Genomic DNA, 17,781 nt, shown 5'->3' with positions numbered 1-17,781 from the left:
TGGGAAGAAGAAAGGAAGAGGGTGGGAAAGAAGTAGGGGGTGGTGGGAAGAGAGTAAAAATTAGAGTATAATATGGGAAAAAGTGAGAGAAGGTAACAGGAAGACATGGTACATTTTTAAACATGTAAAAATTGCTGTTTCCTAACTTAGTTTTCTTTTCTTGTTAATTTCTTCATAATATACTCAAACAATTCTGAAAATCTTCACCATTTTAGCAACCCTCCTAATCAACTTGCAATAGCACTATCACCTTATCTTCAAATGTTGCACTCAGCATTAATAGACTCAAAACTTGTTTAGTCAGAACATAATGAGATTACTTTTTCCACATGATCTAATATTTTAAGACTATAAAAAAAAGAAACAACTCTAAGACATCGTGACTGATTTTATAAAAAAAAATTGTCAGATTTTATGTATCCAAAGAAAAGTTGACTGAAGTCAATAACCTTAAGAAGCTATTTACTCAAATTATCAAATTATGCCAAAACTTATTTTGTAAAATTTCCTTCAACTGCCCTTTATAGCATTATTTACAAGCTTAATATTACAAAATAATATTGTAATATCTAAAAATAAATTGTGAAACACCCAAATAAAGGACTATGCAACTATTTATAAGTGTTATTTATCAAAAAATTTTATTAACCTAGGAAAACACCATGCTGCTGCTGCTAAGTCACTTCAGTCGTGTCCGACTCCGTGCGACCCCATAGACGGCAGCACACCAGGCTCCACCGTCCCTGGGATTCTCCAGGCAAGAACACTGGAGTGAACTGCCATTTCCTTCTCCAATGCATGAAATGAAAAGTGAAAGTGAAGTCACTCAGTCATGTCCGACCCTCAGCGACCCCATGGACTGCAGCCTTCCAGGCTCCTCTGTCCATGAGATTCTCCAGGCAAGAGTACTGGAGTGGGGTGCCATTGCTTTCTCCCAGGAAAACACCATACGTTAAGATAAAAAAGAAAAGTAGAAAACCACATAAATTATTACAATTTTGTTTCAACTCACAAGAACAAAAATATTGCCACGACAACAAAAGTCAGGACTTTGAAAGCAGATGAAAAAAAAAGTATCTGAGCAAACCAAAGAATCTGAATCCTAAGTCAGCAATGAGAAAGCAAAGACATATTGATTTTCACAGCAAGACCTGCAAACATTCAGGAACTAACAACTCTAGTTTCCAAAACATTTCAACTAGTCAAGTATAAACATAAGCCCTCAGACAGGAGACTAATGTCTTCTCTGAAAACTCAGATTTCAAAAACAAAAACCCAAAAAGATAAAGATACTGACCATCAGAGACTGAAAAATGCTTAACCCTACAGTCAAGTATACAATCAGCAAGTTCCACCCATATGCACAGACCTCTCAATTGTCTTTTCAGTGGCCTACACTCTCATGAGTTAATAATGGCCAGGGATCAACAAATACTTGAGAAAAGTCAAAGGCAAAAGCCAAAACAAACTTAAAAGATCAACTTGGACAAAATAGACCCTGCACAAAAAGAAAACCTAACAATCAATCTACCACTAAGATATTTTGAGAGACAAAGGGAGAAAAAAATACTGCATCACTGCATGTGGGAATAAGAATAGGATGCTAGGGGCTTCCCTAGTGGTTCAGTGGTTAAGAATCCGCCTTGCAATGCAAGGGAAACCAGTTTCATCCCTGGTTTGATCCCTGGTCCAGGAAGATCCCACATGCCACTGAGCTGGAGCCTAGAGCCTGTGCTCTGCAACAAAAGAAGCCACTGCACCACTAGAAGAGTAGACCCGCTCGCCACACCTAAAGAAAGCCCACAGGCAACAACAAAGACTCAACCACAGGTAAAAAAAATAAATCTTTTTTTTTTTAAAGAAAATAAAGAATCGACACTACAGTTAAATACTGAAGAAAAATCTTCTTATATATTCAAAAACATAACAGTACAAATAAAAAGTGAATGGAAGCACTCTGAAGCCGAAGAAATCTCCAGATAATAGAAAACAAAGACATAGGAAAAGAAAAAGGAATCAGCATAAGGAGATCCAATTTTTGAATAAGAGGTCCAAAAGACAGATGAAGACAAAGTAAAAAAAAATAACAAGAAAATACACCAGAAATGAAGGATTTATACTTCCAGATTAAGAAGGTACAAATAAATGCTTGGTACAATGGATAACAGACCGACACATCTTAAATTCACAACGGTGACAAAGCTCACACATGCTTCCACAGAGAACCTATGCAGGTGTACACACACAAACATTAATATTTTAAGAGAAGGCTGCGGTCAATTTTTCTTATACATATTGCCCATTCTTACTAGTCACTTCTTTCTTGCCCTCACTCCCAGTTATATAATTGTACAACTGTTTTTATACTCAACTGACTTTATGCTGAAGTGTACAAAAAGACTTTAAGAATGTTAAAACATTAATAAATCACTTGAGACTCTATAATAAACAAATGGTCGTTCATTTGTACAGTGAAATGGCAACCCACTCCAGAGTCCTAAACAGTCTGACAGACTTAGTGACCAAACAAAAACAACAAATCTATTTGTTAGTATGTTTGAAAATTTACTTAATAAAAAGTTAAAAAGTTATTTTAAAGATGCTGATTGGCTGTCCCTCAGATGACCAAGGATAAAAAAAAATCTTTGTATTAGATATAAAAATAACTTAAAAAACCTGTTTTTTTGTCCATTCACCAGTATCAGTCCTTGATCATTTTGTACCTATAGTACTCCAACAGTTTCCTATCTGGACTCTGACTCACATTTCCCCCCTTTATATTCTACGGCTCACTCTGGTTACCAGTTCTTTTTTCTGAAAACCAGATTTGCTTATGCTATTCTTATACCCAAGAACTTTCAAATGGCTTCCTACTTCCTATCCATACACCTGTAGGTTAGTTGCAGATTAGTCTTTCACATCATTTCTACCATTTCCAGGCTTCTCTCCTCTATCTCTCATCGATTCTCAACCCTTCTTTCACACTGTCTGGTTTTGTTCACATTGTCTTCTCTGCCTACAATCTTCTCCACTCTCCTCTCTCCTAGTAATGCAAACTTACTCATTTTTCATCACGTCCTATTTGAATTGTTCTAGACTCTGCAAGGTAGATAACCCCTTCTCGCCTCTGAACTCCTTATTGTATTTTGTCAGTACACCAATATAACACTTTCACAATACAATATGCTTATCAGTTTGTATGTACACATCACTCAGATCATGAGCTCCCTGAACACAAAGACTGTTTTACTGTAGCACAGGGCTGGGCACAATGAAGGCATTCGGATATGTCAATAAAGCTGGGCAAGTTTTTTTCCTTCTATCTCCTTCTCACCAATCCTAATAATTACAGTTCAAAATGGTAGAGAAGTGGATAAGAGCTTGGACTTTATTCAACTACACCATACACTGCCACCAAAACAGTATTACTTGTAAGTCACTCTCCTAATCACGAACAGGCAGTAATTCCTCCAACTCATCTTCCTGGTTTCTAGGCTTTCTAAAATTAAACTACACCCTACAAAGCCATGTCTTCTATTCTCCAAAAAGAACTAACTCTCTGATTCAATAAGGCTGATTTCTTAAGTAATTTGACTACACCTATCAAATTCAAGTCCTTATTCCTTCAGAAGTAAATAAATCAGAATGGATCATCTCCTCTCACATGATCAAAAGAAACTTCAAAATAATTTTTCAATAGACTGTATGTATAACTTATTCACAATGGCTACCTTCAATAAAAGACCATACCCTAACAGTTTCTTCTTATTCTTTACTTTTAGAAGTTTACTGCAAGAAAACACAAAGTATACAAAAACTGGAAGTTTAAAAAGGTAGTCCTCATTTCTGTTGGAAGAAAATGAAAAGCACCACTGCCAACAAACTATTTCCTCATCAAGATAACTTCTCTAACTATTCACTGCAATTGTAAAAGACAATATATTAAACGTCTAAATAAGTAGGTATCACCAAAAAGAACTTGATGACCATTTAAAATAAGAGAGACATCAAACACTTCCAAAATATTTACAGCAGAACAAGAACCAAATACTTACCCAAAGTAGGATGTAAATTAAAATTAAATTCTCTATACAGAACTGTGTCCAGCAGAGCGGCTACATCTGCGGATATAGCACATGCATTGCATAAGGCAGTATTTTGGAGGACAGGGCTATAAGCCCCAAAAGGGACACAGAAAAGTTCCTGCCCATAAAAATTCCCTGAGTGTATAGCTCAAACTAAAAGTCACTCCCAGTCTTTATCCCAGTGTCACTCAACACAAGAATCAAGAATTAAGACTTAAGGTAAAGGAAGAAGAGTTTACAATCAGGTTTTGAGAAAAGTTTGTGGGATGCTGTGTATCACACAAGTATGAAAATATATTATTATTCTTTGGAATGATCATATGGAATAGAGAAGCAAAAAGTCAGACCTGATACCCAAGTGGTATCAACCTACAAGTTCCTCACTAACTTGCTCCTTGTAAATATTCATTTTAAAAAATCAATGACTTTATCCTAGTTTTGTTGAGTCTTTCTTGGTGACTCTCAAAGAATACCTATGATTCTTGAGACACCTTAAACTGTAAGAGACATCACACCAATGATTTCAGTGTCACACAAGATAAGACAGGGTATGCCATCTACCTTACCATTTTTTAACAGAAAATCAGGAAAAATAAGTCTCCAATTCTGATAAAAATTACAGCAGGATCTACAATGAGTGCTTAGCCTGTTGGCATGAACTTTTATATCCTACAAACAAACATACACTTGACTCAAAATCACAACATACAGCAAGAATAGTTTTACTTTGCATTTGTTAGTATAATAGGCTATAATTCACATGCTTGCAAAAGTGGAGATAAAACAACAATCAGCAAATTTGTAAGTCACCAGGAAGCTGAAGATTTGGAAAAAAGGTAGCTATTTCCATTTTAATCTTGTCCCTCGAGTAGTGGTATGGGAGCAGACTCAAGAACAAAAAATGAGAGCAACCAAGGATAATTTACTAAAATTCACCTTAAAAAGATTGAATCTGCCATCTTGGATCTCTGCACCTGGTGTAACTTCCATAGTACAGTCTTCGGCCTAAGTTAAATAACATATTCCCCATTAAGATACCACATAATTTTTAATTGACAGGCCACATAAAGACAAACCAGCTGTGGCTAGTCTGCAACATGAAACTAAAAACATCAGATAATCATTAATATGAAACTCTGAAAGGGAAGGAGGGGAAAAAAACAAACACGGTAAAATGGAATTTTTAAACTATCATATAGCATTTAACCACCTTTATAGGGAAAAACTGATGTATTTAGGGAATAAAATTGGGGCAGTAGAAAAGGCTGAGGTACTTTGGAATATTTACTAATTACCGTAATTTTATTTGTAGTAGAGGTAACTGGTATAACTTCAAGCCCCATTCGTATCCTCTTCTGTTTTTCACAGTAAGCCTTCCAGGTATCTTCATTAAACCCATAATTAAAATAATCAGAAAGATCAGCACCTAAAGATAAAACACAATTTCAGTGTACAACTGATTTCAATTCTATTTTTATGTAGTACATAAAATATAATAAACTGTAAAAATATAGAGTTCTATTAAGTCTTATCACCTCTTCTAATTTTACCAATTCTCCCAATTAATACCATAAAGCAACAGAACTATACAAAGTTTTGACCAAAATGATTTCCTCTAGAATTGGCATTGTAATAAAAACAATGAGTCTACTTTTACATAATGCTAGGTCACATGTAAGATTTAATAATATAAATCATTATTACCTGTGTGCTTAAGACAATAAAAATTACATTTAAAAAATAACATTCTATGCTGAAAAAAACTTTTCTAATGATTGTTCATAGTGACGCTGAAAAAAACTTTGCTAATGATTATTTATACTAAAAATTTTTTCAAACTGATATAATCCACAATAATCTTACCAGGTTTACGCCATGGTTTATCTTCAAAAGAATCCAAATCTACCTCCAAGAGTGGAACTCCATTAATGCTTCCAGGTGCATCAAGATCTACTCCTTTGACTTTCGTTCCTACTTTAGAAAATTACAAAACGGTAAAGGAACCATATTAGTGAGAGATACCACAGACAAACAGAAAACAATGACACCTTTTTACTACTGCTAATGCTAGCACTAACTGTGGCAAAGATTTCACACTAAGTAGTAACGTTTCCACAAATAAGTGAGGTCAAAGTTTATGGCATAGTTATAAGATAAAGCAGAGAGATTAGAGACTTCTTGTTTATAATAAGGGATTCCTGTACCAAGAAACTTCCGTTTTAAATCATTATCTTCATACATGCTGTGAGCTAAGAAAGATTTCTACCTTTAAAAAAAGTTGTAGAATAAACAACAACAAAAACACACACGTGACAGGAACCCTATGGGACCCACACAGCCTAAACTATTTATTAACTAGCCACTTACAGGAAAGTGCCCACTATATATGGTCAAAACTGTTCTTTTTAACTGAGCTGTAATAACTAACATCTATTCATGACTTATTCAGATATATGCCCGATTTTCCTATTGATGCAACTACAAATATAAATTTACCAGTCGTTCCATAAACTCTTCCTCCTGTCTTGATGTTAAGATTTACAGGTGCTGTACCATAACTCCTAAAAAGCAAAATAATACAAATTATCCTGAAATGCAAACAACAAAATATTCAGTACGTACATATAAATTATATAGCCACATATTAACTGGATAGACTGACACTAAACTCAAACATTTTAGAAAATGTTTTAAATTTTACAAGTCTGTCATTTGCTTAATAAAAGATAAAAACAAATTTTTTAGAACTATGATTAATTTTCCATCTTAAAAACCTACCTGTAAATAATTCAATATTCCACTGTTACAAACTAACCAGAAATTTGGCTGGAAAGGAAAGAACAGTTTACATGCTGTGTTTTTACTTCCTCATCTCCTACTCATTCATTTGGACTTGGGAAAACTCACTGCTTCTTGCCTGCCTAATAATGTTCATCTTTTGTCTCCAATGTGTTAATTGTGACACCCAGGTTATTCTGCCTAAAAAAAAGTAGGGCTAGATTCAATAAAATACTCAAATATTTGTATAAAGCTCCACTGCTATAAATGTAAGAAATAAAAGGTAGCCCAAACAAAACGGTTACTATCAAGGAAGACCATCATTACCAACTTGAAAGGTTTTATCATCTCATTGGCTAATTCATTAATAAATGCTTCCGTCCATGGCTTAGCGGTGAAGAACCCGCCTGCAATGCAAGAGAGCAGCAGGAGCCATGGGTTCCACTCCTGGGTCAGGAAGATTCCCTGAAAAAAGAAATGGCAACCCACTCCAGGACTCTTGCTTGGGAAATCCCATGAGAGGAGTCAATGGCGTCGAAAGAGTCGTACACAACAATAAATGCTTGAGTACCAACAATGTATCCCATATAGTTCTAAGCTAAGGAGAGAGAATGAGGAACTGGACAAATATGGTTCCTGCCTCTTAATACTTACATTTCAACAATCAAGTTCAGCACAGCAAAAGAACTCTGAGGTATCTACATAAGATATACAAAAGTCCCAGCTATTTGAAAGTCAAAGTACAAAAACCAAGGACTGTCTCCAAATGGTCCTCTTACAGAACTGCTAAAGGATAAATCAAAACAGTATTTATGGCTTACCATAGTTCATTACATGAAGTTCTTTACTTTCCACCCAGCTACCTTCCCTTTCCCACTGTGCCTTTTAAAATGTTACTTTTCTTTCTTAATGCCACCAAGCCTTTGCATTCATTGTGAGTAAAGAAGCTTAGTTGTTTGGAAAACTGTATTCAAGTAAATCTGACACCAATCAATAGCTGCCCCGCCACCATGAGATCTCAGGCTTCTCTAGGGACCAGATCCTATGTACCTGGATGTCTAAAGGAACTTCAAATAAAATGTACCAAGAGATTTTATTTCAACCTGTTCCTCCCACCGTACCCATATATGGTAATACACTGCTACGTATAAAATGAACTAATCTAAAAATCTCCATCCAAGTCATTGAGTCCTTTATCTCCCTTTCCATCTATAAACAACCGTTACCCATGTTATTTCCATTTATTCTTTACTCTGATATCAAATTATTTCATCTATCCCTATATTACTGCTGCTGGCTTAGTTTTGATTATCATCCCATGTGGATGATTACTTTAAATCTATTAACTAATTTCTGTCTAGCACATCTCAACTACTTCTGCTAGAGTTTTACTTTATTTACTTAAAGGTTCCATGATGACATGGCAAAAATGTACTAATTTCCCTCTTATGTGGTTTAAAGAAGCAACCTTTCTCATCTACCTTATTCTCCAGCATTCTGGTTCCTCTAAGTCATGCTTCCACTACATCTAAGTAGCTTCTCCTGCCAAAAACATCAGTCTATTTCCTTCTGTCTCAAGAATTATTGAAAAATTCAAATACTACCTCCTCTAGAATTTTCTCAACACACGTAGACTTTTAGCAACCGTCCTCTCAAAACTTTTAAATCACTGTACATGTTTCTAGCTAAGCACTTACACTGGTTAGCTAGAAAGTGTGTGCTCACATGTCTGTCTTCCTCACTACTTTTGATAAACAAGAATAGTTTATATTCCCATCATCAATTAACAGAATGCCAGACAAGCTTTCTTTAAAAAGTATTTAATGAATGAGCAGATGAATTTCAAAGACATAGCTGAGAAGCCACTCCTCTATACAAGGTAAATTATTCCTACCCTAATATTTGCTTTTATTCTTACCTTACTTATAGATACCATAAACTCTGTAACAAAAAGTATGTTACCTACAACAGTTCTAGTTTTTACTTTCTAGCAGCTTACAATAAACCAATTTAGCATTGTTCCTTAAAAACAATTTGCTCTTTAAATTTGCTTCTGAAAACACTGCACAAAGTAAATATTCATCAAATTTTATTTTTTCCTAGGCTTTCTTTCAGTTTTCAGTGGCTATATCTTGAGATAGAAAGGTTAAAAAAGCTTTATACTCTCCGGAAATATCTGTAACTTAGTTTGAAATGCATTAAAAAATACAAAAGAAAAGATGGACTGATGAGCGGGTGGAGGCATGGAGGTAGGTAGTAGACAGAGAGGTGTCACAGCAAACACAGCAAAACATAAATTATATAATCCAGCTGATGAGTAAGTGGGTGTCGACATCAATTCCTTAAACTTCTTTGAATGTTTGAAAATTTTCATGGTCAAATGTTGAGGGAAGAAAAATGTTCAAAGACAACTGTGTTTTCCAACATGCAGTCTATTTACTAAATAAACATCTACTAAATACCATATCCTGGACAATGTAAAAAATAGGAAAATTCATAAACCATGGTTTCTACTCAAAGTTTTCAGAGTCTAACTGTGATCAATGTGCAAACATAATTACAATCCATAAAACTGCTATAAGAAATAAACTTCAGATAAAGTACTATGGGAGTCTATGTGTATTTAATATTTGTATGAAAGTCTTATCCCCAAATTGGTCATGTGAGTAAAAAATAATCACCATTTCCTTTAATTCTTCTATATTCGCAAACACAAATAATTTTAGAGGACAATATTTACTAAAAATGCAATGAATACTATGGTATTATTTTAAAGTGTTCCTTCTGCATAGTGCAAATGAAAAAGAAAGTCAAAGTGTTAGTCACTCAATTGTGTCCGACTCTTTGTGACCCCATGGACTGCAGCCCGTTAGCAGGACTGTAGCTCCTCCTGTCCATGGAATTCTCCAGTCAAGAATACTGGAGTGGGGAGACATTCCCTTCTCCAGGGGATGTTCCCAAACCAGGGATGGAACCCGGGCCGTCTCTATCTATGTAGGTAGATTCTTTACTATCTGAGCTACCAGGGAAGCCCAGATGACAAAGGCCTATTACCGTAAGGGCTTACTAACATCACAAGCTCAACACTAATCATTTACTTTAAGTGGGGATGAGGAGAACATCAAGCATTACCCTAACATGTATCATTTAAATTCTGCCCCCCCAAAAGCTGCTAGGGTCTTAAAATTCCAGAAGCAGTCATTATTATAATGCAAAACTGATTACGACAGCTGAATTACCTTTAAGCTTCCTGACATAACTTCAAAAACTTTCTCTAGTAGATAAAATATTCAAAAGTATTTATGTATATATTGTTCCATTTCAGATAAGACTGCCTAATAAACAATAGTGCAATTAATGAAAAGTTTGTTTTCAAGGTACTAGTACCACAGTATATACCCAAATTGAAAAGCACAGAAAAAAGGTCAACTCTTATTCTACCACCATAACAAAATCACAATCTGTACTTTATTTCTCAGCAGTCCATTCACTTGATCCAGCTTTATAGACTATAAACCCTGAGACAACATATTGGCATAAACAGCCCTCAGGATTATTAACCACTTGAAAAATACACTATAAAAAGGAAAAAGAAGTACCTTGGTTATTGTTTTTATTGAACAAAAAAACTAAAGAACCTAAACTCAGGTCTGGAAAAGTAATAAAATGTTGAAAATAATATAGATGCAAACAACAATTTAAGGTTTTCTAAATCTAATTAAAGAATCTGTGGCACTCAATTAATTTGTAAAAACACTTCAATTTCAAGAACAAAAAACTGCTACTTCTATACAAGTTTACCTAACTTTACATTTAAGGAAAAAAATTTCATTCTGAAATCCCTTTACATCATGAGATGTAACTAGATGCATGCATGCATGCCAAGTCGCTTCAGTTGTGTCTTGACTCTTTGTGACCCTATGGACCATAGCCCTCCAGGCTCCTCTTTCCATGGGATTCTCCAGACAAGAATACTCGAGTGGGTTGCCATGCACTCCTCCAGGAGATCTTCCCAACCCAGGGACCAAACCCGTGTCTCTTACGTCTCCTGCACTGGCAGGCGGGTTCTTTACCACTAGTGCCACCTGGGAAGCCCTATAACTGACATATAATATTGTATTAACTTTAGGTTTACAACAGAATGATTTGATATATGTACAAATTGTCAAAATGATTACAGTAAATTTAGTTAACATCCATCACCACAGATAGTTACAAATATTTTTTTCCCTTGTGCCAAGAACTTGTACCTACTGTCTTAGCAATTTATGAAATTTTAATAAGAATTCATATCATGGTCAGATGGAAAATTGTAAAAACAATGGAATCAATCACTAACTGTCTGATACAGGCACACTGCCTTTGACTGAAGCACATACAACTGTTACTTAATAATAACTCACCCATACTGTGGTGCTCCCGTTTTAATGTCTCCTATAGTGACGTGAACATCATCCTCATCATCATCACTGTCGCTATCACTATCATCTTCCGTCTCAGTCACTTTCTACACCAAAAAACAACCACAAAATGCACTCAATAATCCATTTCAACATTTGATTTGACATGAGTAACTGAAAAGGTACTGTTCTGCATTTTTTGAGCTCCTTTTAAAGGAAAAAGTTATAGTGCTGCTGCCTATTTAAACTCATTTACAACTCTGATGTTTTACATGACAGAAGGATAACGATGTTAAGTAAAACTTTTTTCATCTTTGTCTTTTTGTAAATAACACTGTATGTATTTTTCCGATTAAGAACTGCTCCTCTTAAAAATAAGATCTAAAGCAACATACTAAAATAGCTAGAAGATAAACTTAAAAAGATTTCAGGAATTCTTAACAGAAAGAACATGAAGGTAAAAGGAAAACAATTTTTAAGGGTCACAAAGTCATGGTTAAAATCACCAAACAGTTAAAAAAACAGTTCACTTACTCCTGACAATCATTTACACACAGTAGAGGCCCTGCATGCAAATGACTGAGGGAATACTTTGCTTCTATGAGTAAAAGTTGGGCCATACACAAAGGTTTTATTTTGGCTCTAAAAGGCTGTTTTGTGCTTAGTCACAAAAGAGTAAAATTAAAAAGTAGAACTCGTAGACTAAATAGTTTTTTGTATACAATTTCGAGCTTGGCAGAATACATTTTCTTTTTCACAGGATTAAAACATGTTAAAATATTCCTAAGACCAATGATTTGTTCACCTGCAAAACATCACTTTTAACAGGCACGAGGTCAGACTATCACATATATATATATAAAATACAGATATATCTGCTAAAAACACTTGACAAACTTGGGTTGCAAGACTCAATGTTTGCTTTGAAAAAATAGGCTCTTTATTATTATTAATAATAAACTGCTCTTTTATTAAAGCAACAAACATTAAGCCTTTGTAAATGCTCCATTTGATCTAGAGTTTCCTCCCACTAATTCTCAAAATACTGCAAGTAATGCTAAATTTGGGGTTTTTCCCTATGTGAACAAGAAACTACCGATAAAGATTTTGAACAGAGAAGTAACCAGATCTCAAAGCCTTGCGTTACCGGTTTAGGTACGCCATTTTCAGGAGTTTCGTCTTCAATTCCAGATGGAGGATTGGCACTACAAGCAACAAAAACAAGTACAAGCTTTGTATTACTTTTCTGAAGTAAGGATGGAGCACTGTAGTATTCTTAAGCTATGTCTGATAGTTTCTTGAAATTACTGTCTCCGCTGGATAAGAAAAAAGATGATAAAAACTTACTCTGCTATTCCTAATGCCTATACAAAACATGTACATTCAACACTGGAAGTAAAATGGAATTGCACCCACAGTTTGTTAATGATGCCAAATTTGCAGTTTGATGGTGGGGTACAATTTGAGTTTTTTACATTTTTAAAATATGCATCATACTTAATCTTATTTACCCTAAAAATACCTTGAACACTGAGGTACTGTAGGAACTGCCAAGGGCTATGTAACAGTTTCCTCTTTTCCCTGGTGCCAAAGGAACTCAGATGGGTAGTATAATCATATTAATCCAGTATTCAGTTAACACACATGCTCTTCCTCATTTTATAGTTTCACCTTATTGGATATATGTCCTTTGTCAAATAAAAAAAAAAATTTAAGATTAAAAGTTAATTTTCATTTAAGACTAGCTTCCAGTTTGGTGGTGAGGAGCTCCAGATCTAATTTTCACACATGACAAAAATACTTTTAAGGCTAGTTATTAATTTGAATTTGCCCTGTTATAACAAAACTGCTATATAATAATAATCATTCTTATTCTCACAAGACTCAGCATATAGCCATTATCCATGAAGTCAAATTTCCAGTACTGCAGTGCAACTGGTTTTTTTATATTTTTAACAATTATAATTTTTATAGTGGAAATTAACTATTAACCTCATTTTATAGATAAATAAACTCAAGTACAAGGCAACTCACAATTATTTAGGTAAAGCATTTCTAGGAAAAATGTCCAGATGTTGATAACAGTTCAAAGCTCTTTTCACTGAATTCCTGCTTATCTCTTCTAAACTTCACTTTTTGTCAAACAGTTTCTATAGGAATCAATTTAATCTCTAGAGTGTTTCTTTTTTTGTAATACAATTTCCAAATAAAGCAAAACGAAGGGTAAAATCTGAAAATTTATCTGTTAAATTTTCATTGTTCTACACTAGCCCAAGGGGAAAAAAGGCAACTATGATTATTCAGTACATTTCCCAGAAACCAGCTGGGCTTGTTCTTCTATGTCACAAAGCAGTATATTTAACCGAAACTTGGATCAATGAAACATGACAATTAGAGATAGCACAAAGCAATGGTTAATGACAGTTTCAAGGATGGCTTAGTCCCTTTTTCAGTCACAAAGAATCTGGGGAAAACTAATAGTAAGAGCTCAGCTCATTTAGGGCACTATAATATGTACCACTCTGAATACCAGAACACAGGTTTGGCAGGGTGCTCGTGCCCGACAGACTCAAGTTTTTATTCTCTATCACCATTAAAACGCTAGCAATGTGATAAAATTATAAGCTTTTTCTAGAAAAATAACATTTTCCAAATAAAGTGCTAATAAGGAACATAAAGACATTTTGACAGTGACAAGGGAGGGAGAGGGCTTCCTCTCCAATTTAATCAGGCTGTGTACTGATGAAGAAATCAGAAAATAAGCTTCAAGAATTGTAGCCAAGAACTCATATTAACAAAATAAAATAAAAATTAGTTCACAAAATCATGTTATTATCATTAATTTCTGGACCAACTGAAAAACAGGATAGGAAGTAATACTACTTTCATCACGATACACTACACAAATCGTAACTTTGTGATTAACTGAGATCAGGGTTAGGAACTGGTTTGGATATATCCATTTCAAAATTAAATAACAAGATTTCAGATGATACAGTACTGAGTTAATTAAAAAAAAAAAAGTACAAAATAGGGGTATTTTAAAGCAAAGAATAAATTCAACACCCCCTAAGCTGTTTCCATTTCTCACTTCTTCCCTTCATTCACTTCTTAAAAAATAGCAGCAGAGATACAATTCACATACCATACAATCTACTCATTTGAAGCATATAACCAGAAGATTGTTAAGTATGAAGACAGAATACTGTATCTATCTAATTACAGTACATTTCCATCAACCCAAAAACAAACCTCAGTTATGTAGTTGGTCTCCATTTTTTCCTAACCCGGTAACTACCAACTACTTTCTGTCTCTTTGGATTTACCTGTTGTGTACACTTAATATAATGTAATATGTAGTCCTTTGTGACTGGCTTCTTTCACTAAGCATATTTTCAAGGTTCACCCGGGTTCTAACACATATCAGTACTTCGTTTCTCTTTACTGTCCGTATTTCAACTTATGAATATACCACTTTTCTAAATCTGTTCATTCATCATTTAATGGACACGGGTTACTTCCATATTTGGCTATTATGAATAATGCTACTATGAACATTCACATAAAACTTTTTGTGATGTGTGTTTTAATTTCTCTAAAGAATGTATGTAGGAGTAGAATTCCTGGATCATGTACATATGGCAGCTCTACATTTTAACCTTTAGAGAAACTATTAGAAGTCTTCCATAATAAATGCACCATTTTACAATTCCACCATCAGAGTTACAATTTCTCTGTATTTTCAGGAGCACCTGTTACTACTTGTCTTTTGATTAGAGCCATCCTAGTGGGTGTGAAGTGGCATTTCCTCGTCTTTCTAAACCCAAATATTCTTTAATAGTCCTTTTTGCGATCATGCCTCCCCCATTTTAAGACACTAAGGAATCTGGTCAGAGTAATGTCAGCGTGTATCCATGTACTTGTATCCAGGAGCTATTTCGAATTTAGGATAAGCTTCTAGCTCCTTAATATGTTCAATTAATGACCCTCACACCTTTCCAATAATCTAACAAACGCTTCCAATCTTATAACAAATTCACTAATTCCACTTTTAATTTTAAATTTGAAACACTTAAGTTGTTAAGTTGTAAAAGTGTTACCCAAATAATTCTTTTTTTTTAATTTAAATCTTTTTTCCTTAGTAGTGTAATGGTTATACTGTATACTGCACTACTGAGCTCACTTAAGGTTATGAAGTTACTTAATATGAAAAATATTCAAACCCTTACCTCAAAACCTTTTTGTCTCCTAGGCTACTAGCAAACAGAATTGCTTTAAGAGTACATCCTGAAATAATAATAAACTATAAAGGACTCAGTGTCTTCCAATCTCATTCAAGCCAATGATTACAACGAAATAATTTTGACCACACAATCTTTGTTAAGTATCAACAAGAAATTTCACTAACCTGGCATTTTCTTCTTCTGGCCTTTCAACTTCATTTTCATCTACCAAAAAAATACATACATAAATAAATAAAATTAACAAATCACTCTTAAAGAAACCATTATTATGAAAATCTGAAGTGATCATCACAAGCACTAACCTAGGTCCTTTGCCAAATCACTGTGCACATGCACGTCCCATGGGCCTATAAGCACATCCAAAGTTAGATCACCTTATAATGACTTAACAAGATTATGTTTTTAATGAAAAATAAAATTAAAAAATCAACTTTTAAGTATTAAAGATATCCAGATCTTTGTAAAAGAAACCCTACACAGTTACATTTCAAAGAGTACTAACTAATGTTAAGTCTGGCACCAAAGGTAATGTATTTTACAAGTTTACCAAAATCAAAATTTGTCAAAGTCACGTCAAGGAGCGGCAAGGTGCGCAAACATGCACTTTTACTAGAGTACTCTAAACACAATCGAGAATATGCCTTTTAGGCACGAAACAAACATTAACTTTCAAACTTAGCACTGGTAACAGACAAAAAGGGACTGTGACTTCATGGAAGTTAAAAAACAAACGTCAAACAACTCTCTTTCAACGGGTAAGTAAAAGAGGCAGTAAATTCATTTTGTGAAAAAGACACACGAGATGATACTGAAAACCACAAGCCTAAGGGACATGAGGTACTTCTATGTCGGTTAAAGCGCAGTCTCTTAAAAAAGATTTTCACCTTAATACAGGAGACAATCGGGGTTTTCTTTATGGGCCATAATGTATTCCATCTCTTTCTCTCATTCTTTTAAGTAATTATTTTTAAAGCACGACTTTCAGACAAGGAGGTACCCTTGCAGGTGCATTCCACACAAACTGACCATCAAGAAACAAGACGTTAGTTTTACAGCATCAACTTTATTTAGCTATTATTACAGAATGACTGTGGGACAAGAAGGGCATCCTACAGTCACAGGGCATCAAGAAACACGCCAACAAAGCTCAGAATCGATGCAAGAAACACGTGAAAGAGTGCCGAGGCGAGGCGGCCGAGAAGCCCGGGGCGGGAGGAGGCCGAGGCTGGGTTCCGACCCCGCGCCCCCGGCCCGGCCCGGCCCGGCCCGGCCGCCGCTGGGGCGTTGCGCGCTGGGGGCGTGGGCTGGGCGGGAGGCGGCGGCGGGGGGCGGGGAACGCGCACGCCGCGCTCGGCCTGAGGCAGGCCGGAGGGAGCTCCGCACGGAAGGCCGCAGGCGGCGGCGCGAGGGGCCCGGGACGCAGGCAGTTTGCGGGTCGGGAGGGGAAGCCTGAGAGAACCCCGGAGAGAGAGAAGGGACAGGAAGTTCCGTACCGCCATAGAGCCACTCTTCCTCCTCATCCCCTCCGGTCCCGCCGCTCAGCTCCGACACTAGGCGCTCGACCTCGCCGGCCGACATGGCCGCCCCGAGCACAACTTAAGCGCGGGGATCAACAGCCCCCTCCAACCCCTTCCCCTGCCTCGCTGACCAGGGGCTCGAGAGGGGCGCGAACCCGCCGGCGAGCGGACCACGGAAGCACGAGACTGAAATCCAGGGCAGACAAGCCGCGGAGGCGGCAAAGCAGACGACTCCGGCGCCGCTCCACCCGCGCACGCGCAGCAGCACCCCAGCGGCGGGGCGTCTCTAGGTGGCTTCACTTCCGCGGTGGCGGCCACCTGAGTCTGGCTGCGCATGCGCATCGTGGCTGGCCCCGCCCCCCACGGGATCCCGCCGGCCTTTTAGCGTGGCGTTCTCTCCTGATGTTCTACGTTGGCTAGGATTCCCCTCCCCCAACCTCGACTCTGATAGCTTGTGTTTCTACTGCTGGAGAGTAAACCATTGTTACTTTCTGGCTTTGATGCATGCATTCTCTTCTCTATCGGTTTTGTTTTGTTTTTCTAAATCTTGTGAAAGGCGTTTCATTTTTCACTTGTAACAGAAGTGATATAAAATCGTTATCCTATCAGTCCCTGTTTCTCATTAGAGAAGAAACCTAATTCATACTCACTTTCTTGAAAAATTAGTTTTAACAGCAAACAAAAGTCAAACCATAAAATGAAGAATGCGTTCTCCTTGTCAAAAAGACCTTGTCCACTACCCTCCTTTCCTGAAGTA

General features: G+C 36.3%; 1 protein-coding gene across 17 annotated transcripts in view; it reads right to left on the bottom strand.

Moving 5' to 3' along the window:
- The window catches only part of FIP1L1 (factor interacting with PAPOLA and CPSF1), a 71,269-nt gene extending 53,944 nt beyond the window's left edge, over positions 1-17,325 (bottom strand). For 3 of the 17 annotated variants that reach the window (XM_055435051.2, XM_055435053.2, XM_088836337.1), the window contains exons 1-9: positions 17,001-17,324; positions 15,810-15,854; positions 15,672-15,711; positions 12,411-12,468; positions 11,267-11,370; positions 6,582-6,646; positions 5,949-6,059; positions 5,381-5,511; positions 5,022-5,090 (exon numbers count right to left, since the gene is read on the bottom strand). In XM_055435051.2, coding sequence (XP_055291026.1) covers positions 5,022-5,090; positions 5,381-5,511; positions 5,949-6,059; positions 6,582-6,646; positions 11,267-11,370; positions 12,411-12,468; positions 15,672-15,711; positions 15,810-15,854; positions 17,001-17,085 — 708 coding nt within the window. In that variant the 5' untranslated portion in view covers positions 17,086-17,324. Of the gene's footprint in view, positions 1-5,021; positions 5,091-5,380; positions 5,512-5,948; positions 6,060-6,581; positions 6,647-11,266; positions 11,371-12,410; positions 12,469-15,671; positions 15,712-15,809; positions 15,855-17,000 lie in introns of all 17 variants that reach the window. The other 14 variants (XM_055435052.2, XM_055435054.2, XM_088836338.1 and 11 more) reach the window with 9 other exon arrangements.
- Positions 17,326-17,781: the final 456 nt, after the last annotated feature.

This window comes from Moschus berezovskii, chromosome 5 (genome assembly GCF_049115385.1).
Source record: "Moschus berezovskii isolate FMDL1 chromosome 5, NW_MosBer_1.0, whole genome shotgun sequence".
NCBI lineage: Eukaryota > Metazoa > Chordata > Mammalia > Artiodactyla > Moschidae > Moschus > Moschus berezovskii.
Note: the sequence above shows the minus strand (reverse complement) of the source record. Positions and strands in the feature narration are given on the sequence as shown.